This window comes from Zingiber officinale, chromosome 1A (assembly GCF_018446385.1).
Source record: "Zingiber officinale cultivar Zhangliang chromosome 1A, Zo_v1.1, whole genome shotgun sequence".
Classification (NCBI taxonomy): Eukaryota; Viridiplantae; Streptophyta; class Magnoliopsida; order Zingiberales; family Zingiberaceae; genus Zingiber; species Zingiber officinale.
In genome coordinates, this window is record NC_055987.1 from 9803861 (window position 1) to 9830326 (window position 26466).

A 26466-nucleotide genomic window follows, 5' to 3' on the forward strand; every position below is an offset into this window, starting at 1 on the left:
GACAGGCGGCTTGGCTGGTCTAGTGGTGGCGATGTCATCCCCCGACGTGAGGAGGTGTGTGCTATGGGGAGATAGATGCGGTGCCGACATCGACCCATCCGTGAGCATGAGAGGGGGGCAGTGACGATGAAGTTGGACAGAGCTAACTTGAGGGAGATAATGGCGTGATGCTCCTCGGCGTGTACGACTCCGACTGTTGCCTCAGTGAATGGCCAGAGGAATGGGGAAGAGGAGCAGCGACGTGCGTGGCTCTATTGGCAGGGCGGAAGAAGCTAAGAAGATGTCCCCTCTATGAACAGTGCTCCTTCCTCTACAATACCCTAACAGTGAATTCTCCAAAATGCCGCTCTCTCTTTTCCTAATTCCTCTCATGTCCCTAAGATATATCCGCATCAACGATGCTCGAGAACCCCAACAACAAGTTATCATAACGAACTCTCTCTTATAAAAAATTAATTTAATTTTTTATATTAGATATTAAACTAATAAAAATAAATACTACACTTGATCTTAACCAAAAGACACATAAATTGAACTTAATAAGGGTGTGTCAGGACCATAAAGCGATATTTAAGAATTCCTGCAATAAGTTACTGTAATGAACTCTCCCTCGTATATAAAAAATTAATTTAATTTCACACTTGTTCCTAGAAAAAAAACTAAGAAAAAAATGTTTTCTAATATCATCAATCCAAAATATTTATAGAAGTTTCTCCACTTATGGTATTGTCAATTTTAAGAAGCGAGACTAAAAAAATAATAACAGTGCATATTTTTTAATAGATTAATGAAAAAAATTTCAATAATACATCGCTCTCATCTCAAACTCTAAATCTTTGATTAATAAATGATAAAAATTCTAATAATATACTACAACTGAATTTCGAACTCTAAATCCCTATGTTTATTAAAAGTACTAATAAATTTTAAAATTATTTTCATTTGATAAGGAAAAAAAAATATTAACGTAATTTAATTTTAAATTTTATCAGATTAATTGAAAGTTAAGTTGATAAAAGGTATATATTCTTAATAAAATAATAACATGCTATTACAAATTTGACATTATTTAGCTGTCACACCGCATTTTTTAATCCTAATATAACAAAAATACCTCAACAAAAGTAGATAATTTGCTAATGCAAATTTACTAATGCACCCTCTACTGGTTTCTCAATGAGCTTATACCAAACATATTTTCTTCTATCTTCTACACGCCATAACAAATAAGAAAATTTCGGTATCAAGAAACATCATTACACAACTAAAAGTTGCAACGGTGCGAGTCAAAGAAAAATACTCAGAATGGAGCTAATAATGTGAACACTGAATATTTGATCCTCGTATACTTAGGGATGAATAAAAGTTTAGTTAAATGGATCAAATCGATTGAATTTAAAATTTTAATTCGATTTATTTGAAAATTCAATTTTTTTTTCCAAAATATCAGTTGATTCAGTTAATTCGATTCGGATTTGGTTTAGAATTTTTTTTATTCAATTAAATCGAATAGACCGAATTTTTTAACCAAATCGATTTTTGACACTATAAATTTTATATCGAACTAAAATTTTATTAAGTCAAATGAAATTTTTAGAAAAAATCGATTTATTCAGTTTGTTCGATTCGATTTGTTCGATTTTATTAAAAATTCCGTTCGATTTTTATCAAAAATCAGTTCGGTTCGATTTGTTTGAAAAAAAATAATTCGGTTCGATTCAATTATTTCAGTTCGATTCGATTTGATTTTGACTAAATATTCACCCCTACATCTAGTGTATAAATGAATCTTCTTTAACTGTAGAACTTTGAATTTCCCGCTTTCTTCAAACTACCTAAAATTTTATTAAGTCAAATCAAATTTTAAAAAAAAATCGATTTATTCAATTTGTTCGATTCGATTTGTTCGATTTTATTGAAAATTCCGTTCGATTTTTATTAAAAATCAGTTCGATTTGATTTGTTTGAAAAAATAATAATTCGGTTCGATTCAATTAATTCAGTTCGATTCGATTTAATTTTGACTGAATATTCACCCCTACGTCTAGTGTATAAATGAATCTTCTTTAACTGTAGAACTTTGAATTTCCCGCTTTCTTCAAACTACCTAATATGCTATCGACCAACTTTTCCTTGTCTTCTGAATTTGAAACAAAATTATATCTTTTATGAGACCGTAATTTTGGCTTAATATCAACCAAGATCTCGGGTTTATTCGTAGCGCAATCTACGAGACCATCAGGAACCACAGCTTGTTCCACTCCACAACCATCTTTGCTACTTTTTTTAAGACCGCCTTCCTTGCTATCATACCAGGAATCAAGAATTTGAATAAGAGAGCTTTCCTCTCCACATCTTTGAGATTTCTCTACTACATCCTGCAATGGGGGAGTGCCCTCTGAATCAGACAATTCATCTTCTGAAAGAGAATCGTCATATGTTACTTCTCTATCCTGAATCGGAGCAGCCGTAAGATCCTCACGCACAATTGTCTCATGCACACCGCCCAGCTCCTCCCATTCTTCCCATGCACAATCTTCAGAAGCACTTTCCTGGCTAGTGTTGATACCTGCATTGCCTTTATTATCTAGTGAAGTGAGATCAAGTGTTCCAATTGTCAGTTGATTAGTAGAGCTAGAATTTGAGCGGAACCTTTCAGTAGGGATCACAAAACTGGACTCCATCCTCACCCTTGGCATTATCTCTAACAATGAAGCAAGATTGGGATAGCCAAGCGTTTCAGACTCTAAAACATAACCATGCCTTTGTAGAAAAGCTGGTTTGAATATGCTCATGTCGAAACCATCAGGATATTCATCAAAAAGCTCAACCAAGAGCTTTCGGCAATCAAATAATATCTTTTCTCCGCTAGGAGATGATTTTATTTTCTTATTCTCATAATTGTCATCATTTGCACAAACTTCAATCAAGCTTTGTAGATCCGGATAGCCATAGGAGGAAGGAACAAGTTTTATGCTGAACATGCTCTCAAACATCTTTTCTAAATCTTCAGGTTGTACATCCTCTTTACGTGTATAGGTTTTCTGAAACCAAGATTTGAACTCCAAAACGTTTTGGGGTTGATTAACAGAATTAGTCACAGCAAATGAACTCCCCAGGGAACCAGACTTGTGACCATATGTTTCCTGCTCAGGCTGTCTGTGTATGCTAGATTTTGATATTTTGCCAGTAAAAAGTGAACTTAAACCATTGGAATTATAGCAATGTGATGTGGCACACTTTTGTTTGGCAAGATTAAGCCTAAAAGGGAACATCTGCAAAATTGATTCTTCTATCCATTTCTTTTCTACAATCATCAAATTTACCAGCTCAAAAAGTTGGGCTTTTGAAAGATCTTTAAGGACCCAAGGACCTCCCTTCTGTAACCCATGCACCAGTTGTTCCCTGAAGCAGACAATAATGCCATAGTTCAATATGACAGATTTTAATTTACAAAAATTCATCTAGAAGAAATATATAACCCTTAGAAGATTGGTAAAAAAAAAAAAAAGACAGTTATGTTAGAATTATACCCAAGTTCTGTTCCAAAATGAATGCCATGATATATCTTCCCCTAAATAAAAAAAATAGCAGAATCATTTTTTTCTGAAACTAATGCAAAAGATAAAATGTGTGTTGGGTGGGTGAAGCACTAAAAACATAGATCAGTACCAGGTTTCTGGAATTGCAAAATAATGGATTAGATAAAAATACAGATACAAGTAACCAACAGTTGTTTGCTCTAGTGTTAAGCAAACTAGATCCAGAGGACATTTTACAAAAGATTGGGTCTTTTTAATTCATACGCTTTTTTTGGGAAGGTTTTGTTATGGACCGAGCCCGTACAACAAAAGAGAATCTGGAGCTCATCAAATATAAGAGATACACGCACGGTAGATTTAGAAAGGAAGGTGCAAATCAAGAGAAGCAGATTTAGAAAGGATGGTGCAAATCAAGAAAATTGATTCAGCTATAATTATTTATAGTAATTGATTTTATTTGAGTCAAGTATCTTTTATTTTAAGTAGAATTGAGTCTAGTATCTTTTTATTTTTAGTAAGAATAAAACATTTCTTATTCAGGGGGTCTCTTCTTCCTTCGTTGAGAAGGAACGTCCTAGTTATATTTAAATGGTTGAAATAATGCAAGAAAAATTATTATTGAATTTTACAAAAGAAAGAAATTAAATCCATAGATCGAGAGGTTCTCTAATTTCCTCGAGCCTCAAATCCCTCCTATCACCATAGGCCGCCAAGGTCGTAAAACCAAGAAGACGAAGGTTGATCCTGCCGACCAGCCGGTAAACCGTCCCATTACGCGATCCATAGCCAAGGGTCTCAACAAATTGGTATCAAAACCCGTCATAATGGGTGACTCACAAGAACTTCAACAACATTTTGATACGTTTCTCAAAATCTACCAGGAGGATAAAGCTTCCAATGAAAACGACAGCAACTTATCCATGCTCAACTAGAGGAATTGTCGAAAAGCTTTTCTAATCTACACTCGCACAACAACCATCGAGGTGAAGAAAGCAACAATCATGCCGATCCACAAAGGCACCGCTCAAAAGGGTATCATGGCCATAAGGAGGGATCCTCATATATACCACGATATTCGAAACTGGATTTCCCACATTATGATGGTGAGTCTGATCCTTTGGGATGGCTCAATCGATGCGACCATTTTTTCGCCATCAATGCACTTTGGAGGAAGAAAATGTGGGCCTAGCCTCGTTCCATCTTGAGGGAGATACCAACTATGGTTCATCAAACTCGAACGTGATCGACCTCATATTCAATGGGAGGAATTCAAAGATCAATGTAATTTGAGATTTGGGCCACCTATTCGCAACAACAAATTGGGCGAGCTTGCAAAACTTCAACAATCAGGATCCGTGGAAGACTACCAGCAAAAGTTCGAACAATTGGCGGCACGAGCGAGTTCCTTAACCTCAGAACAAAAAGTGCAAATATTCATTAATGGCCTCCAAGATCACATTACTGTGGAAGTCGCGCTTCACCACCCAGAAGATCTCACTTCGGCTATGAGTTTTGCTCGTCTTTATGAACGTCGCTCCAAACGATCTAAATCAACGGTCACACTGCGACGCACCCCCGTCCTGCCACCGAAACAACCATTTATCAAACGATTAAATCGAACGGAAATGGAAGAACGGTGTGCCAAGGGCCTTTGTTTTAATTGCTACGAACTTTACATTCCCGATCACCGTTGCAAATGTCTTTTTTGGCTTGAGGGATTAGAAGATTATGATGAACAAAATCACGTCGAGGATGTTGAAATTTCCCTCAATGCGATCACTGGCACCCGTGCTCCTCAAACCATGCGGATTCAAGGACGAATTAACCACACCCCCTTGTTGGTCCTCATCAACTCGGGAAGTACTCATTACTTTTTAAATTCAGCACTTGCATCAATCTTGGGCTTATCTATTGACAAAAGTCTTACGCTCTGGGTGGCAATAGCTAATGGACGACGACTACAATGCCTTGGGGTCTGCCGCAATGTATTAATCCATTTGGGTGATCACAAATTTAATATAGAATTCTTCATTCTACCATTGGGGGATAGTGAAGCAGTGTTGGGAGTCAACTGGCTTCGCACCCTTGGTCCCATCCTTTGGGATTTCTCCCAGATGCGCAAGAGCTTTCAACATACCGGCAACACCATTTATTTACAAGGACCGGGTGCTACTCTAACAGCAGAAGTGACCTCTCTCGCAACAACTACCCTTCCAAAAGTTCATGAAAAACAACTACGACATATTCTGGAAAAGTATGCTGCAATTTTTGAGGAACCCAACGGCCTTCCACCTTTTCGTAAGTGCTGCCACAAAATTTTACTTGAACAAGGTACCAACCCTATCGTGGTGCGTCCTTATAGATACCCCCATGGGCAAAAAGATGAAATCGAGCGTCAATGCAATGACATGATTGCCAAGGGCCTGATTAGACAAAGCACATCTCCTTTCTCTTCGCCAGTTTTACTGGTAAAAAAAGCAGATGACACATGGCGCTTTTGTATGGATTATAGGGCTCTCAATGAAAAAACAATTAAAGATAAGTTTCCTATCCATGTGATCGATGAATTGCTTGATGAATTACATGGATCCTTTTATTCTACTAAGTTGGAACTCAGATCCGGATATCACCAAATCTGAATGGAACCGGACAACATTTCCATGACGGCTTTTCGCATTCACCATGGCCATTTTGAGTTTGTAGTAATACCATTCGGGCTCACCAACGCCCCCTCAACTTTTCAAGCTCTTATGAATAATATCTTTGGCGATTTTCTAAGAAAATTTGTACTAGTTTTCTTTGATGATATACTGATTTACAGTGCTTCTTGGGAGGAACATCTCCACCATTTGCAACTCGTTTTTGGGATATTACAGCAGCAACACCTATTCCTAAAAAATTCTAAGTACTTATTTGCTCAGACGGAAATTGCCTATTTTGGTCACATCATTTCTCGTTCAGGGGTGGCTATCGATAATGGCAAAATTGAAGCAGTTCTCCATTGGCCACAACCCACTACTCTTCGTGCCCTTCGTGGTTTTCTGGGGCTCACGGGGTACTATCGTAAATTTGTCCAAGGATATGGAGTGTTGGCATCCCCTCTAACTAGCCTCTTGCGAAGGAACTCTTTTAAATTGAATGAAGCGGCGGAATTGGCATTCCAAAATCTATAGATCGCCCTTACTTCCATACCGGTACTTACCTTGCTCGATTTCTCAAAGCCATTTGTGGTGGATTGTGATGCTTCAGATATGGGGATTGGTGCAATTCTGCAACAAGGACGCCCTATTGCTTTTTTTTAGCCGTCCCTTGGCCCAACGACACATGAAACTCCCTGCTTATGAGAAAGAACTCATCGGATTGGCCAAAGCTATACATCATTAGCGTGCTTATCTTTAGGGACACAAGTTCCTAGTTCGAACTGACCATTATAGTCTAAAATTTTTATTGGAACAACGGATTACCAACTCGCCTCAACAACAATGGATTAGTAAGCTGCTGGGTTTTGATTCTCATCAAATATCGAGCAGCCTGAAACAATGTGGCAGCAGATGCACTTTCACGTCGTGACAACAATAATGGATAGTTGACCGCTATCTCCATGCCTAAATTAAATTTAACAGAGGACATTCAATCTGAATATTCTACTTCCCCGGAAATTCAGCACCTTATTCAGGTGTCACAGCATGGCGAAGGTCGCATGGAGTACAAGGAAGGGCTTTTATTCTTCAAAGGCAGAATCTATCTCCTTGCTACATCTCCTCTCACTTCTAAAATAATATCCATGATACATAATGAGATTCACGAAGGATATTAGAAGACATTATATTGAATTACACGAAATTTCTATTGGTCCGGGATGAAGCAGTAGGTTCACATATTTGTGCGTGAATGTCCAATCTGCCAACACAATAAAGTGGAGCATTTGAAGCCCGTGGGATTACTACAATCTTTGCTTGTTCCTCACCAAGTGTGGTCGGACATTTCCATGGATTTTATTGGCGGGTTGCCTCTATCTCAGGGTAAAACTGTATTGTTTGTGGTTGTGGATCGCTTCTCTGAGTATGCCCATTTCATACCTTTATCACACCCATACATAGCTGTGAAGGTGGCTCGAGTTTTCTTTGATAACATTTTTAAGCTTCACGGTCGTACAGAAACCATCGTCAGCGACCGTGATGCAACCTTCACTAGTTCTTTCTGGAAGGAGCTATTTCGCCTTAGTGAGACGCAACTTTGTTTCTCGTCCGCTTACCATCCCCAATCGGATGGCCAGACTGAAGCCGTGAACAAGGTTATTGAGATGTATTTGCGTTGTTTTACAGAAGAATTTCCAAAGAAATGGGTAAATTGGATCTCTTGGGGAGAATTTTGTTATAATACCGGTTATCACACGTCCCTCAAGGCCACCCCGTTCGAGGTCGTGTATGGGCAATCACCTCCACGCCTATTATCATATTTGGCTGGTATTTCTCATATTGAATCAGTAAATCAGGAGCTACAAACTCGGGAACAACTTCTGAAGCATCTACGAGGAAACTTCTTGCTGCCCAAAATCGCATGAAACTTCAATATGATTCATCCCATCGGGAGGTACGGTTTGAGATTGGAGATATGGTGTTGTTAAAGCTTCAGCCTTATCGTCAAGTAAGTTTAGCGTCCAAGAAGCATTCAAAACTATCTCCTCGCTTTTATGGGCCTTTAAAATCATTGACCGTGTGGGTCATGTCGCTTACAAACTCCAATTGCCAGACCACGCCAAGCTCCACCCAATTTTTCATATGTCCTCTTTAAACAAATATCATGGCGGCATCCCTAGCGACCCCACTCTTCCCTCGATACATCAGGAAGATTGCATTCCTTCTCCTCTAGCAGTTCTTGACTATCGCTCACATCGTGGACGCTCTCAAATTCTGGTTCATTGGGAGGGCTTATCTCCTGCCGAGGCTTCATGGGAAGATGCAGTGGCTATCATGGAACGTTACCCATCATTCGTGTTTGCGGACAAACCCGTTTCTAAGGGAGGGAGAAATGTTATAGACCGAGCCCATACAACAAAAGAGAATCTGGAGCCCATCAAATATAAGAGATACACACACGGTAGATTTAGAAAGGAAGGTGCAAATCAAGAGAAGTAGATTTAGAAAGGATGGTGCAAATCAAGAAAATTGATTCAGCTATAATTATTTATAGTAATTGATTTTATTTGAGTCAAGTATCTTTTATTTTAAGTAGAATTGAGTCTAGTATCTTTTTATTTTTAGTAAGAATAAAACATTTCTTATTCAGGGGTTGTCTTCTTCCTTCGTTGAGAAGGAACGTCCTAGTTGTATTTAAATGGTTGAAATAATGCAAGAAAAATTATCATTGAATTTTACAAAAGAAAGAAATTAAATCCATAGATCGAGAGGTTCTCTAATTTCCTCGAGCCTCAAATCCCTTCTACCACCATAGGTCGTCAAGGTCATAAAACCAAGAAGACGAAGGTTGATCCTGCCGACCAGCCGGTAAACCGTCCCATTAAGCGATCCATAGCCAAGGGTCTCAACAGGTTTACATCAAACAACCTTGAAGTTATGATGCTTAGGGGAAGACTAATCTGTCAAAAAATCAAAAAACATAATTAATGCACTCAAACAAAAAACCTCAATTGTGGTGTCAGAAAATGTTGTCAAACAATTACTCATATTAGTGCAAGGTGCAAACTACATCATTGAAGATTATTTAGTATTTGTTTGACATAACATTGGAATAAATTTTTGCATTTTAAATAGATGATACTCATTTATAGGATGTAATGGGCAAAGTATCCCAAGAGTTACATGATGTCTGAAATCCATATTTGTAGTATCAAACTTGAAGAATGCCATACCATTTTCTTGGAGTAGAAGTTATCTATAGTTCTAAAAGTCAAGAAGTGAAACAGCCTATGTATTCTGATGGAGACTTGATAACTGTAAAGGAGCAAAATTTGCAAAGAAAAAATAAGAAATATCAGATTTGAATACATTAATAGCCCATGAACGTGTTTCTATAAGAGAAAATGTCATAGACAATAGACATTTACCTCGTTATCGATTTCGAGATAAGCTCAGCTCCTTTAGAAGTGAGTAAAAATGACTCTAGAGCATCCCAAAAGTATCCTTTTGAGAAAACACCAATAGTTTCTATCTGATGGACAAAATTATCCTCAGTGGTAACCTCCTTTCTGGGTTCACAAACACCTTCCTGGTCTTTCTCGGATTTCCCGGACCACCAACCTGCAATACTCTTGAAGAAGCTCTGTTTCATATCTGGAAGACCAGTATGCATGTCAGGATGCCTAGTGGTCTTATCAGTTGCAGGTGACTCACCGAATTCTCTAAAACTTTTGCTAGGACTAAACTTATTCTTCCAGTTTGTCTTCTTATCTTCACATTTTAATTTCTCAGTTGGCTGGTAAGTTGATTTTGCATCAACAGAATTCTTATTAGATGTAGAATCCAGACCAGAAATGCTATCGATTCCCCCAACTGGCAGATCAGCACTAGAATGATTCAAACCTTCCCAGATCCTTTGTAGAAATTCTCTTATGACAATAAATTTTTTTCTTTTCTTAGAAGTAGAAGAAGGGGAGCCTTGGCGCAACAGTAATGTTGTTGCCATGGGACCAACAGGTCACGGGTTCGAATCCTGAAAATAGTCTCTTGCAAAAAAACAGGGTAAGGCTGCATACAATGGATCCTTCCCCGGGACCCCGCATGGTGGGAGCTTCATGCACCGGGCTGCCCTTTTTTTTGGAAGTAGAAATGCCATGATTAGCCTCCATGTCATTCCCTCTAGTAGTCAAAGGAGAAGACTCCTTGAGGTGCTGAAACCTGAAAAAATATCTCTTAAATTTCTCAAATGCTTCCCCCTCATCCACACCATACTGTGTTCTAGTATGAGAGGATGGATGCTTATCAAGTGTAGTGGGTGTAAGACCCACATCATTATTTGGAGTCACTGAGGGTGGTTTTTCCATCCTGTTTTGGAGTAGGGCTCATCTCTCCATCACTGGAATCAAAATCCTGAATAGTTTTAGATCTTGATGGAGATGAATCTGCTGTTCTTAAATGCTTCCCAACCACAAGTGGTTGGCCATCAAGACCTGGACTGGTTATGAACTTCAATATGTTTGGCATTGATGCAAGAAGGTGGGAGAAGTTCTTATACCCGAAGAAATCCTTATCTACACTCATATTCATCCTTTTGAGCTCATTTCGTAAATCTGACATATTAATCCCTTCAGGATATGAGTACAGAATTTGTTGGATGGCATTGACTAAAGCTCTGGGAACTGGACGATGCTTACTTTCAGAACTCAGTTCCACATAATCATTGCCTTTTCTGTTAGCTTGTTTCATATCAGAGAAAGGATCATCCAAGACAGCTTTATAATGTCCATACCAAGAACCATAAAAAGCATCTGGTGGATGGTTAAAATGCTTGGCAGAGGCATTGCCGCCCTTAACCAAACGAGTCCAGGACCACATAAGCGTGGCAGAACTGCAGAGTACGCCTGGAGTAAATTCCCTACTGGCAAGTAGTATGTTATAGTTGTTCATCCTTAAACGATGAAGGATGTTTGCAAAGTCCTTGTCCCCAGATATCAAAAAGAAATGGACAGGAGGGGGGTTTTGTGAAACCCAATAGATAAGATCGGCCATAAAGCAGCTTTGTAAGCTCATTTTCCCACCTATAACATAAAAGGTTCCAAGATCTTTAACGACACACTTAAGATTTATTTGTTTAATTTGGTAAAGAAGGTTGACCATAAAAAAACTATCTGAGGCTCTGAGTTAGTTCAACTTCATTAATGCTCTAAAGATATTAGACAAATCCTACAATAAAATTAGATGAAATTCACAAAGCTGACAATTTCTGCAGAGAAAAGCAAAGAAAACAAAACAATATAAGCTCTTTTAGCAAGCTACTAACTGAATACATTTCATCCTATGTAGTGACCAAGTGATTTTAATTTTGATATTCTAAAATCATAAACTTGGAACTCAAAGGGGAAATAATAGACTTGAAAGAGCCTCTTATTCAAATTAGTCTAATCAGAATAGCGTTCACATGCTTGAACTGTAGTTTCTTATACCATTTGTGCTCTAAAACATGATATCCTTAAAACAATAACCTGGAAGTAAAGAACTACAATAAGACCTACCAAATGAACAATTCATCCTTTAACAATATTTAGAACTCTTTCTATGGAAACCAGAACCAACGCTAAGACAACTTGCAAGGTATTGGCAAAGAGAAAGCTAGATTACACAATTGTCAAATTTGCAGTAGACAGGAATGAGAAAGCATATACGAGCAAGAGTATGAACCAATCATGCGGTACATGGTTGAGACAGATTCCGGTGGAGGTGAGAGCCTCCCGAGCAGTTCGCGAGAGCTGCTCTATGTCGCCGAATCCACTAATAGTGACCGGGCCCTTGATTCCATTGGAGCGCAAGGCCGACGTGATCCGTTGCGCCACCAGGAAAACAATGACCCCAGCGGGTAGGCTGCAGTTTTCGAAGTCCCACCAAACCGCGACCTTCACGTCCCTGCACTCCTCGTAATGATTCTTCGAGTTAGACGAACTAAAAGAATGAGTAGAAGAGGAGGATCTATGGATCCGTGGAGGGGGCTCCGGCCTCCGCGGAAGCGCTGCATCGTCGGCGACCGAGTGGAGGAGGAGGAGGAGGGAGACATGAGGACGGTAGAGGAGCAAGGACGAGCAGGAATGGAGATAGGATAAGGATCGGAAAATCCGGGAATTCATGGTTCCGGATGTCCAGCTTGTGAGCCGACCGTCAACTGCGGTGAGCCGCCGGCCGCAGGGGCAGGGCTGCGGACGGCAGGCCCCTGCGGACGGCAGGCAGTAGACGGAGAAGTAGAAGGGTTTTAAGTTAAATGGGTTAAAACCCTCAATCGGAACATATGTCACGTGTCACGCATGTGATTTTTTGAGTGAGATATTGATATTTCTAACCCCTATCATTTTCTTTTAATTTTTTATAATCAGTTTTCTATCTGCACTAGGATGACAGATTTTTCGTCCCACGAGATTTGCACACTTTGTCTGATATTTGAAATCAATTTCTAAAGGAGCTAAATGTCTGACCACTGTATGCTAGGTCAAATATTATTTATCTGTATTGTCGTAAATCGATAATACTGGGCTTTTTAGGGTAAACAATCACTTTTTACTCCAATAAAATAATAAATTTTTCATTGCAGGTATCGTAGTTGAGATTTGAAGTATAAATACTTATACATTACTTAAGCTCCCACATGGCACTCATATTTTTCATTCCATTATGAGATGAGTAAATGTCCTTGTGGATGGAATTTGAATAAAGAATGAAATTAATTTATTATGTTATATACATGATACGTATGTAAGATACAATCAGATAGATAAAATCATAAAATTAAATTAAATTAAATAATAATTATTCTAGGTATATCTTACGGATAACCTATAACAAGAAGGGCATCAACCTTTTACGACGTTATCGAACCTCACCTCTATTCATATCCACGCCGAGCTCTTCAAGACAATTCCAAAAGAACAAGTTTCGCATTCAAAAAATACTAACTACAAGCGAAGGAGAAGGATCAAGAAGAGGAAGAAGAAGTAAAAGAAAGATCTTCTTCCTTTAGGTGGCTCACAGCAATAAGAGGAGACCTCTTGTTGTGGTCGGCGACAGGAGAGAGGGAGAGGGAGAGAGATAGGTATTGGGTTTACATTTTCAAAACCTAATCAATCTAATAATGAATTGTATGATAATTCTCTCTTAACCATATAATATATAATCCTCTTTAATGAGTTAGATTAGAGAGCTCAACTTCAACTCATTATGTCTTAACAAAAAAATTAGTCTATTAACTCCTTGGTTTGATTCATAATTAAATCAAGTTGGTTCATAGATAAACCAACTTGGTTCATGACTAAACCAAATAGGATCCAACTCTTTTCATAAGAGATGTGATTCATCCGCGCGTCCGTTCCGACAAATATTTCTATATTTTATCTTATATATGGTCCAACCAAATATTTATCTCTTGATCTGAGAATCCTATTCTCTAACTTGTTTTACGTCTTTTAGAGACTCGTAGTGCGTGTGACCCAATAGATTCCCGGTTTATCTTGGTCGTCCATAATTAACTACTTAATTATGGAACAATCATAAGTATCACCTAGTAGTACATCATGAACCCCAATTAATCGAAAAATCACAATTAATCTTAAAACTAATTCTGAACCCTTCAGCAACTACAGTGAGTCGTGTCTTATTCCTTTCATTCGTCTTATGCTCACTTGGTTCAGGACATGGTCTATGTATCTGTCCCCACTAAGCTGACTACATCACACCTAATCCAAGTAATACTTCCTCATTCTGCGGATTTAAAATCATAGTACATGTGTACAAGAGTCTCATACTCCTAACATGTAATATTTTGGTCAAAGACTTTGAATAATAATCCTAACGAGTGATTATAGGGTATACGTCTCCTCGCAAAGAGTAGTGAATCCTCTGTGAGCTATCCAAACACCTTCGTGCACTTTGACTTATATTCAATCATCTCAGGTCCACACATTTAAGAGATATTTACTTAAGATGTCAAAGTATAAGTCTCCATCACCAAAATGACTTGTATACCTCAAGTAGAAGGAAACTTGCACTCGAGGTGCAGTAAAAACTTCACAAACATATCTATATATATATAAAACTATATGAAGTCTTACAACAAGTCACTCTAATGAATTAGTTGGCATAACTAGCATCCACGTTAACTCTCAACATCCAATGTCTTTAGTTAGTGAAAAACAGTTATTTGGCTGAACCAAGGAGTATAACCCGTGCTAGTCTAATAGAATTGATGATGCCCAATGCACCAATTTGACGACTAGGAAAATTTTAATACGTTCATAATTGCACATATAGAAATAATCACAAGTTGTAATCCAATCAAAAATTCTCTCATACTATGAATTGTATTGCAGACATTCAGTAAATGAGTTTAAGACTATTAAAACATATAATATGTATTTAAATAGTGAATTTATATTTATTAAATAAGTAGTAAAATCATAAGGTGATTGTCTTAGGGCATCCTTCAAAATCTAACACAACCCCTCTAGTGTCGGCCCCACAGGTATAGAGTGAGATAAATATAGGTACATTAGGCGCATGGTGAGATAAATCTTAAGTCGTCAATTCCTAATAATTGACTCTTGGTCATTACGTTAGAAATATCATCCACCGTCTGCACTATGCCTGGAGTAACTCCTAAATCTATTTAAGCATATGTTCATTATATCCAATAAACCTAATTATTAAAAAGTTTTTAAATTTTATTATCCATGGACTTAAGCTGATCCTAAAATCATGCAGTGTGCTTAACCCCGTCCTTGACCAACTAGGCGAGCCCGACCCGATGCCAATCTGCTCAATTTATTAATAGTTGTTATGGCTTTCTATCAAACCATGTAGATATGTTTTTGAAATTACCAAATCACGTAGGGTAGTTTTAAAATTACCAAATCACATACCTATTTTCCGTTTTACCCTTATCAGTTTACCGAGTTTTTTGGATCAATCGAATAGATTTCATTCTGTACCTAAACGTCAAAATTTTAAGTAAATCAATCAACTAATTTTTTAAATCAGTCGACTAATTTTTTTTTTATCAAAGTTAAATTTAGATAAAATTAGTTGATATTCCAAACAACCTTAGATTGATATGAAACTATTTTATATGTGTTTAGCTATCTCTCCTAATTATATCCATGCCTTCAAATGTAAATTTGGCGTTTGGTACATCAGTTGATTTTGCTCAAAACTTATTGATGGACAAATAACCCTGAATTTACATGAAATTGGTTCCTATGTATTTGTATATCTCTCCTGATTATATTCATACCCTCAAATATCAATTTGACTAAATATATTGAGGACAATGATTTTTTGAATATGAATATATTTAAAAATTTTAATTCATGTTAAAATAATCTAGTTAATGGTCCAAACTGTTTGTCCCTTTGGAGGCCAGCAAGAGTGAAGGGGTGAATTGCCCTACAAAATAAAACAACCCTTTCTCATATTTTCAACTAAATAATAGCACTTGTAATTAAAATAAAAAGACTAATAAAAAGCAAACAGACACAAGGAAGTTACTTGATTTGCAATCAGGAGATTGCTAATCCAAGGAAAATATGATGCACTATCTGATGTCTCCTTCGGGTGGAATAGCCTCTTACAGTGTTAAAAGCACAGACAGAAAAGTAAAGCACGGAGAAATGGATTACAAGTGACTTAAATAAACTGTGTAGATTAGTGCTATATTTATAGAACTGTTCGGGGAGCTACGAAGGGTCCGGCCCGCCCTGGGGGGATAAACTTTATCTCCTAACGTTCAGATTGATTTAAAACTCGATCTAGTCAAAAAGTCAGGTCCGAGCGCCCGAAAGCATTCCGGATGCCCGGACCAAGAAAGTCAACTTTTCTCGGTCCGGGACCTCTGCTCCGGTTCAGCTCGTCTCAGTCTGGGTCTTTCGCTCTGGCTCCACTAGCTTGGGTGATCTCGGCCATCCGGAATATGGCTCACCCGAACCCAAGTTCCGGCCTTCTCCTCAAGCAGCCTTCCTCCCTGGTTTCTCATCCCTCGAACGTCGCGTACGTTCTTCTCGTCCACCCGTGTACTCTTTCGTGGTCACCTCGTCCCTAGAACGCACCGAGTCCGTCGACTCTCTCCCGTGCCGTCCTTCTCGTTAGTCGCATCTTCCGTTCAACTTCCTGTGCTCCTAAGCTTATGCACACTTAGACACAAGGGTTAAAACAAACAGGACTTAACTTAACTTGTTTGATCACATCAAAACACTTTGGGGTTCCAACAATCTCCCCCTTTTTGATGTGAGCAACCCAAGTTAAGCTAAGGTAACACAAACATAAAGTAAAAATAATTAAGTTTGTAAATAAGTGCAAATATGATTTTCAATGAAATTATACCTCCCCCTAGAGTTAACATTCTTCTCCCCCTTTGATCACATAAAAAATTGGGGTTCCTTAACAAGTCTAATTAAGGTTAACTTTAAAATTTTTAAAAAAAATTTAAGTTAAAAGAAAATTTAATTTGTAAAGTTAAAAATAAATTGTGTGCAACGGAATAAGTAACTTTCAAAAAAAAAATCTAAGTTAAATTTCTAAGTTAGAAACATATTTCAACATAAAAATTTTCATAAGTGTTGAAGCAAAAGAAAATTTCTAAGTAAAAAAATTTCTAAGGCAAAATTTCTAAGGGAAGAACATTTTAATAGAAACTATTGAATTAAATTGTTAAGCATTTGGAAGAGTTTCTAAAAATTAAAAAAATACCTTTAAATTAATAATAAAATTTGTTGTGCAACTTAACAATATTTTAAAATTAAATATTTTTCAAAACAGATTGAGTAACCCTTTAAAGCATTTTTTTATAAAAAATTAATTTAATACCTTTTCAATTAGTCAATTAAACTCTTATTTCGATACTTGGCTTCCAGACAGTGGCGAGACACTAGACCTTCTTGGTTATTGGAGCAACAACCACTTTCTTAGACAAAGTCGCATAAAAAAATTAAATGTTTAATTTTCCTGCTGAAAATAATAAGTCTAATTTTTTAAATTAAATAAGTTTTTGGAACCCAATAGAGGTTCCTTCCTACAAGGTTAATCAAGTATTTTCTAGGCACATAGGCTTTTGATATTTTTTTGATTTGATTTTGGTGATACCTATAGTACCAGTTTAATCCTCTATAATTTTTAAAAATAGAAATATTTGAACAGATAGGATTTTTCAAATTTTCTATTTCTTCTTTTAATTTATCATTTTCAAATTTTATTTTATCAAAGTCTTCTATTAGACAAGATTTTGCCAAAAAAAAATTTATTTCTAAAATTTCATTTTTTAATTTAGTATTTTTATTTTCTAATTTGTACATGGATTTTGTCATAGCCTTAATACCAAAATAAATCTGATCAGGAGGTAAGAGGCATACCTCACTTACCATATCAAACTTAAAGCCTGACTCTCCCCTTGTTTCGCTGCATTCGTCTGAAGTCGCTCCCCCTTTATTGATGTTGGGTTCCGATGTACTTTGCCCTTCATAGTCTGCCATCAATGCTAGTCCGACATATTCTTGTACTTCGGATTCAGATGATGAAGTGTCGTCCCAAGTGGCTTTTAGAATCTTGTGCTTCTTGGGTATCTTGACTTTGTCCTTCTTTAATTCTGGACAATCTTCTTTTAAGTGTCCTTCCTTTTGACACTGGTAGCAACGAACCCTTCTTCTATTTCTTGGATTCTTCTTATTCTGCATTTCTTTAAATTTATTAGATCAAAAGAATTTTTTAAAGTTTCTTACCATATACGCTTCTTGATCTTCTTTTGAGTCTGACTCAGGTTCATTCTTTTTGGTTGCGTTTAGCGCCATAATCTGGCTTGATTCCTTTGTTGTCCTTACACATCTGGTTTCATATAATTCAAGAGTAAAAAATAAATCTTCTAAGGTACTTACCTCCAGGTCCTTTGAAATGTAGTAGGCGTCAATGATTGACGTTCATTCTGGAGTTCTGGGAAACGCATTGAGTGCATAGCGTATGATGTCCCGGTTAGTTACCGTTTCACCGAGGTTTTTAATTCCTTTATCTTCGTGTGTAGATCGGCTACCTTCTCACCTTTTTCCAGACGGATGTTCGTCAGTTTGTTCCGAAGGATGTCTCTTCTTGCTAGTCTGGCTTCGAACGTGCTTTCGTGAAGCTCCAGGAATTTTTTTTCCAGAGTTCTTTGGCCGACGAGTAGCTTCCGACACAGTTGACTTCTTGAGGCAGCAGCACGCTCAGCAGGTGATACTCCGCTCGGTTGTTCGCTACATAATCATTCTGCTCCTTTTTCATCCAGAGACTCTCTTCTTTTTCTTCTCCATTTTGATTAGTTGGAGCTACAAAACCATATTTTATGATTAGACGAATTTCGAAATCAATTTTCAAAAATACCTCCATACGACATTTCCAGTGTGTGAAGTCCCCCTCGAATTTTGGTAGAACGATGCTTGGTCCGGTCATCTCATTGCTTCGATCGACAGTTAAACCTTCTGAAGCGTCCTCGCTCTGAAACCACTTGTTGGTCCCTTTGGAGGCCGACAAGAGGGGAGGGGTGAATTGCCCTACAAAATAAAACAACCCTTTCTCGGATTTTCAACTAAATAATAGCACTTGTAATTAAAATAAAGAGACAAATAAAAAGCAAACAAACACAAGAAAGTTATTTGGTTTGCAATCAGGAGATTGCTAATCCAAAGAAAATATGCCACACTATCTGATGTCTCCTTCGGGCGGAGTAATCTCTTATAGCGTTAACAACACAAACAAAAAAGTAAAGCACAGAAAAATGGATTACAAGTGAATTAAATAAACTGTGCAGATCAGTGCTATATTTATAGCACTGTTCGGGGTGCCCCGAAGGGTCTGAGCGCCCTGGGGGGGATCAACTTTATCCCCTAACGTTCAGATCGAGTCAAAACTCGATCTGGTCAAAAAGTCGGGTCCGGGACCTCTGCTCCGGTTCGGCTCGTCTCGGTCTGGGTCTTTCGCTCCGGCTCCACTAGCTTGGGTGATCTCGGTCATCCGGAATAGGGCTCACCCGAACCCAAGTTCCAACCTTCTCCTCGGGCAGCCTTTCTCCCCGGTTTCTCATCCCTCGAACATTGCGTACGTTCTTCTCGTCCACCGGTTACTCTTCCGCGATCACCTCGTCTCTCGGACACACCAAGCCAGTCGGCTCTCTCCCGTGCCGTCCTTCTCGTTAGTTGTGTCTTCCGCTTGACTTCCTGTGCTCCTAAGCTCTTGCACACTTAGACACAAGGGTTAAAACAAACATGACCTAACTTAACTTGTTTGATCACATCAAAACACCTTGGGGTTCCAACACAAACAACCTCGGATTGACATCAAAATAGATTTTATGTGTTCAACTAGTTCTCCTGATTATATTCATACCATTAAATATCAATTTGACCTAATATATTGATAGCAATAATTTTTTTAACACAAATTAAATTTTTCAAATATTTTTGTATTCAAAAAATTATTACTCTCAATACTCTCAATATATTGGGTTGAATAGGTATTTGAGGGTATAAATATAATTAGGAGAAGTAGACGAATACATAGGAACTAGTTTCATATCAATGTGAGGTCGTTTGATCCCAGTACTGATTTTACCCAAAACTAACTAATGGACCAAATGACCTTGCACTACAACAAAATTGTTAAAAGACAATACCACAAAGACAACGATTTTAGAAAAAAACTGTTGTAAATTTAGTAAAAGACAATGATTTTTGATAAAACTGTTGTCTTTGATGTAACAATTATCCCAAAAGATAATCTTAATAATAGTTGGGACAACGGTACAATGAATCATTGCCAATGAGAATATTTTTACAATACTTAGAACAATGGTGCATAAACCATTGTTATTGTGCTAATAAGACAACGATTATAAACTATTGTCAATGAAATAATAACGATTGTGTTTTTTCTACCTCAAACTCGTGCCAAAAATTCTCCCTATAACCTTTTCTCCAACTCCCCTTTCTGAACCCTAATTTCGGAGCCACCTCCTTTCTATGACTCATCTCCTTGTTCTCTTCTCCCAAACCACCTCCTTCTTCTACGACTCATCTCCTTGTTGTTAGGACCTGTGTGGCCGACAAAAGGGAGGTGAATTGTCCTGAAAAATTAAAACCAAACATTTCTCGATCTTATAGCTTGATTAAGACAAACACTTGTATAAAAAGAATCAATAAGCTAATTAATTAAGAAAATAGGTACGGAAATTTACTTGGTTTGCAATCAGAAGATTGCTAATCCAAAACTATGAAAAGCTCACTATGTAGATCTTCTTTGGGTGAAGTAACCTCTTACAACGTTGACTACTTAGAAGTTTGAAATTTTCTTTCCTAAGTAAGTTTGGGAGAACTTTCGAGGATAGTATAGTAATTGTAGGAATTTTCAATGTTGAGTGATATCTGCCATGCAACCTAGGAACCCCATGCTTAAAGGCTACGGAGTAAGGTGAGAAAAATGATCAAGGTTAGGTGGTCAAATTGCACCTAAGAGGAAACTACTGGGGAGACCGAGGGAGATATAAAAAACTGCTACCTAGGATTATTCGATAAGTGTTAATTTCGAGGATTAATTTTTTTTAGGGGAGGAATTGTAGAGTCTGAACCCAAGGATATTTATTAGATTAAATTATAATTTAATTAGATTTCAAATTTATTTAATTAAGGAAATTTATTAGATTACTTGTAATTTAATTAGATTTTAAATGTATTTAATTATAATTTAATTAGAAATCATATATATATACAGGAAATTTAATGAAAAACTTAGTATGTATAAATTTGTAGAGAATATTCATCTAATTAATATGGAAATAAAATATTACATGATATATAAGGGGTAATTACAAATAATAAATAGAATTAAATAAGTAAACTATATATGAAAATTTTATAACCATGGAAATAGCTTCCCATTTAAATTTCATATCGTATTAAGTTTAAAAAAAATAATGAAATATATGACTTGGTATTCATATACAAATTTTTGGGATGGATGTGGAAATGTTACACCCATAGCAATAAGTTTTATATTTTTAAAATAAAATAAATGACTTAGCAAATTTTATGTGTTGTGAATTTTTATATGTAGATAGATATAGAAATAGAAAATTTAGACCAAGTCCTAAGTCCCCCTATCTATTTAAATCTTACCTTCTAAAGCTCTCTCTTGGTTTTGTTGCTGCCGACCTAGGAAGACCTCCTCACCCTCTTGTTCTCCACGGATGCTAGGATTTCCAAAGAAGACAAGGAGTAGGTTTTCTTCTCGATACAAATGACAATGGTTAAAAATCGTTGTTAAAGACTTAAAAAGACTATGGTAAATCGACGCGTTGAGAAAGATCGAGCTCACAAAGACAACGGTGAAAAATCGTTGTTGTTTTAAGTTAAAGACAACGGTGGAAAACTGTTATGAAAGATCCAAAAAAATCTGTGGTAAATTGATGTATTGAGAAAAATAGGGCGGTCTTTGACAACGATTTTTCACTGTTGTGTTTCAAGTGAAAAGACAATGATTTTTAACTGTTATCTTTAAGCGCCCTGTCTTTCTCAATAGGTCGATTCACAATGGATTTTTTGGGTCTTTCTCAACGATTTTCCACCATTGTCTTTTAGCAAATTTATTGTAGTGTCGGATTGAATGAAACTAGTTCCTATGTGTTCTTCTACCTCTCCTGATTATATCAATACTCTCAAACATCAATTCGACTTAATATATTGAGAACAATGATTTTTTAAGCATAAAAATATTTTAAAAATTTAATTTGTGTTTAAAAAATCTGGTCGATGGATCAAACGACCTCGGATTGACATGAAACTAGTTCTTATGTGTTTGTTTACCTCTCCTGATTATATTCATACCCTCAAATATCAATTTTATTCAATATATTGAGAGCAATACTTTTTTAAATATGAATATATTTGAAAGTTTTAATTCATGTTAAAAAATTATTACTCTTAATATATTAGGTCAAATTAACATTTGATGACATGAATATAATTAGAAGAACTAGACAAATACATAGGATCTAGTTTCATGTCAATCCAAGGTCGTTTGATCCATCAGTCAAATTTTTTGAACATGAATTAATTTTTTCAAATATTTTTATGTTTAAAAAATTATTAGTCTTAATATTTTGAGTCAAATTGATGTTTAAGGGCATGAATATAATCAAGAGAGGTAGACGAATACATAGAAACTAGTTTCATATCAATCCAATATCATTTAGTCTATCAACCGATTTTATCATGGGTCAAACAATCTTAGATTAATATGGAACAAGTTTCTATGTGTTCGTCTACCTCTCATGATTATATACATGTCCTCAAATATCAATTTGTCTTAATATATTCAGAACAACAAATTTTTAAATATGAATATATTTGAAAATTTTAATTCGCGTTCAAAAAAATTATTTCTCTCAATATATTGAGTCAAATTGATATTTGAGGATATAAATATAATATAATTTCGTGCTCATTTAGTTTATCAGTTGAATTGATATTTAAGAGTATAAACATAATCCATAGAAATAATAAAATATATAAAGACTAATTTCATATAATCAGGAGAAATAGTCTCACTATCAATAATTCAATTGATTGATTTATTTAAAATTTTAAGTTTTTACACAAATTCAAATAAATCGATATAATTGGTCATAAGGATAAAATAAAAAACAAAAATCTAATTCAGTAATTTTAAAATTATCCCACGCGATGGTTAAAATCGCCCTAATATTTGTTAATCGGTTCTGTACACGTCGAAGAAAGCATAAGCGGAATGAATCGCCGTTTCAACTGCGTCGGCGCCGTCGATTTGGGGCGGCGGTGCTTCTCGACGGTAGTCGACCTGGCGCACCTCTCTTCGCCGGTCGATTTGGACCACCTCGCCTCCCTCCGGTCGACTTCCGACCTTCTCAAGTCCTACACCGTGACTCCTCCCATCCGCCATTGGCCCTCCCCTCTAACGAGCCGCCGACTCACCTGCCTCATCCGCTCCACCACCGACCCGGATCTCGCCTTCCGCATCTTCGACTACGCCAACCGCTTCGTCCCGGGTTTCTCCCCCTCCTACCCGCCCTACCACGCCATCATCCTCCGCCTCGCCGCCTCCCGCAAATTCCACCTCCTTCCGCCGGTCCTCTCATCTCTCTTTCGTTCCGGACTGCGCCCCTCCGAGGACGCCTTCATCTTTCTCATCCGTGCTTACTCCCTCGCCGGCCGTCCTGCTGCATCCCTGCGCTCCTTTCTCTCCATCCCCTCCTTCGGAGGCATCAAACCCTCCGTCCGCTCCTTCAACGCTCTTCTCAATGCCATGATCCAGAACCACCGTCCGGACCTTGTCGCTCACCTCTTTCGCAACTGCCGCACTAAGTTCCGAATCATCCCCAACGTCTGCACCTGCAACATCCTTCTCAAGGCCCTCTGCAAGCTCCGTGATATCGGTGGCGCCCTCCAGTTGCTCGATGATATGCCCGGTTTGGGGATCGTCCCCAATGTCGTTTCCTATACGACCATCCTCGCTTTCTACTGCGCCAGTGGTGATCTTTCTGCTGCACGTTCGGTCTTCGATCAGATCATTTCCCGCGGTTGGTCCCCGGACGCCACCACTCTCACAATTATGATCGCCGGGTATTGCAACCAAGAGAAACTGAACGATGCCGTCAAATTAATGGACGAGATGGAGATTTGGGGCGTCGCCCCGAACGACGTGACATACTCTGTGGTGATCGAGGCATGTTGCAAGATGAAGAGGTCTGGCGAAGCATTGAACTTGCTTGACGATATGCTCGAAGGGAAGTACGTACCGAGCTCGTCCTTGTGTTGTAAGGTGATCGATGCATTGTGCGAAGATAAGAAGGCCGAGGATGCTTTCCGGATATGGAGGAAGCTTTTGAGGAAGAATGTCACTCCAGATAATTCCATCTCAAGCACACTTATATATTGGCTATGCAAGGAGGGAAAGGTCAGGGAAGCAAGGAAACTGTTTGATGAGTTTGAGAGAGGATTCATCCCAAGTATGCTAACATACAACACACTCATCTCTGGAATGTGTGAGAACGGGGAGTTGCAGGAGGCAGGTAGGGTGTGGGATGACATGGTTGAGAGGAGATGTTCGCCTAATGTGTTCACCTACAATGTCCTAATGAAGGGGTTTTCTAAAGCAGGGAAACCAAAGGAAGTGGTTAAGATCTTTGATGAAATGGTAGAGAAACGTGTCGTGCCAGATAAGGCTACATTCAAAATCTTGGCTGATGAGCTTTCCAGTTCTGGAGATACAGAAGAACTCGATAAGATTCTTGAAAGCATTGTTTCAAATAGGGGAGTTGATCAGGAAAGTTGGTTTGTGCTTGTGAGCAAGATTCTTGGTGATGATGAAAACTCTAGAGATCATATTAATTCAGTATTGGAGACACGAGAGCTTAAACAACAATCTGGTTTTGCAAGCTAATTGTGGAAGTTGACATTGGCCAAAGTTTTCTCAGTCTGCCAGTTGGGAGTAAAGATAATCGATGAATCACGGAGGAGCCTGCAGGATCTTAGCCATGGGAATGGAGCATCTCCTATGCGTCAACTGCTTCATAGCATAGGAGTTTTCTTTAAAGTGGGCTCTATTATCATAAGACTATTAGGAAATCCATTGAGGATTGGAAAGAAAAGAGCAAGATAAATTATCTCGTCACTTAAGTGGAAGTTTTGTTTTGGTGACAAGGTGATAGTGGTTTGGAAATTGAGCCCCACAGAGTTCTTCGAAGATGAATATTTGAATAGTGAATGTAGATTGTGGAGGAATAATTTGCTAGTCCTTACCAGATTTTTCAACAAAATCATTCACAGATATAAACTTTTGCCTTGTCACTCCTTCACCAAGATTGGCAGTCGTAACTCAGGGACAGCCCCTTTTTGATGAACTGTAGGCTGGAAAAGTTGACCAATCTTCTGCCATTGTTCGCCAATCCATCAAGTCAGGTGCTTCGTTCTCATTTTTTTGCTTTCTTTGAATTGACTTTGATGTCTGTAGTCACTATTGTTAAAGATTTTTTTTTTTTTGAAAGGAAATCATATGACACAATGGGATTTCTGTGCCAATCTTCACTGTGTGACAATGCCTTGTTTTATCAGCATAATTTTTTTTCTTCAAATTTTATGTTGGAGCCATAGAAATTTTCAATTTGTATTATCTCTTAGCTGTCTATGCATCTTGCCTTGCTCAAACAACTCCTTGAAGAAGTCAGCATTATGAAATTCATTCATTACATGGATGGCATTTGTAATCTTTTTAACATTAAAGATGGCACCACTTTGTAGTATGTCCTTGAAAGAAAAAAAAAACTACCAAAAATATGAAAGAAGATAAGATAAGGAAAAACCGCCAACTATCGAAGTAGTGATACTACAAAATCAAAAATAAGATAAGAAAGGGGGAAAATGAAATATTATGGTTATACATTCAAAACGAACCATCTTATCCAACGAAGTTAACATCAAACGTCGAAGGATAATTTGCAAACGCCAGGAAAGCACGAGTATCAACGTGAGATCATAGTAGCTATAATAAAAGAAATAGAACAATCATCTTATCCACTCTCCTTTCCTCTTCATCGTCCAGCATCACAATTGTTTGTTGCACACATACAACAGCTATTGCCCGACAAGAAGTAAAGATAAGACAAAGCCAGCTAGTTAAGCATTATGGGTCATTATTGGTCATTATTGTATACCAGATAATGCACAAGTGTTTTTCCCACTACGCCACCTGTGAGAGTCGCAGCCAGAGAATTTGGTCTCGTGACTCACTGGCCATTTGTCCCACTCCACTCCCACTGTATATCTTCTTGGACCACCCTTACCTCACTCCCTGACCTCCAAGGACGCATGCAGCGGATGAGGGAGTGCTCACTCCAGTGTCACTGTCAATGTTACAATGATTCTTCTCCTGGGGCGGAAGTACCATGGCGACTCACCAGTGCAAGGGAGAAATCGCTTTACAGGTCTCTATTCTTCAACATGTAAACGCAATGCCCCATGGGGCCTCTGCCAACTTTTCATCATAGTGATTGGTTGATGTTTTAGTTTCTGAAGAGATTTGTTGTCCTTTCGATTGTTTCGTAGCTAAATTTTCTTACTCGTATAACTTGATTGCCAGTACAATACTATTCAATCAAATGGAGGTGTGTTAAGGTCTATCTTGAGCCCCATCCTGTGGAGGTAGGGCGCTGAGAAATCTTTCTATTG

General features: G+C 37.7%; 2 protein-coding genes and 1 pseudogene across 2 annotated transcripts; 1 reads left to right on the forward strand and 2 right to left on the reverse strand.

Moving 5' to 3' along the window:
• Positions 1–382: 382 nt before the first annotated feature.
• Positions 383–534, reverse strand: LOC122039375 (annotated as a pseudogene).
• Positions 535–2066: 1532 nt separating this feature from the next.
• Positions 2067–12054, reverse strand: LOC121996436. The gene is made up of 4 exons (XM_042550419.1): positions 11900–12054; positions 10516–11259; positions 9610–10054; positions 2067–3405 (listed from the first exon to the last, which is right to left on the reverse strand). The coding sequence occupies exons 1-4, from the start codon at positions 11913–11915 to the stop codon at positions 2067–2069; spliced, it is 2544 nt and encodes an 847-aa protein (XP_042406353.1). The 5' UTR covers positions 11916–12054.
• A 10911-nt stretch (positions 12055–22965) lies between these two features.
• Positions 22966–25061, forward strand: LOC122017829 (pentatricopeptide repeat-containing protein At5g16420, mitochondrial-like). The gene has a single exon (XM_042575537.1). It carries the CDS (start codon positions 23012–23014, stop codon positions 24680–24682), a length of 1671 nt encoding a protein of 556 aa, XP_042431471.1. The 5' UTR covers positions 22966–23011; the 3' UTR covers positions 24683–25061.
• Positions 25062–26466: the final 1405 nt, after the last annotated feature.

Bases quoted from the DNA above. Each gene is read 5' to 3' on its own strand.
- LOC121996436 (XM_042550419.1), bottom strand. The intron at 10,055-10,515 runs AATGATGTGGGT...CTGATCTGCCAG, and splicing joins CACCCTCAGTGACTCCAAAT to TTGGGGGAATCGATAGCATT. The intron at 3,406-9,609 runs GTAAATGTCTAT...TGTCTGCTTCAG, and splicing joins ATCTCGAAATCGATAACGAG to GGAACAACTGGTGCATGGGT.
- LOC122017829 (XM_042575537.1), top strand. From the start codon at position 23,012: ATGAATCGCCGTTTCAACTGCGTCGGCGCCGTCGATTTGGGGCGGCGG.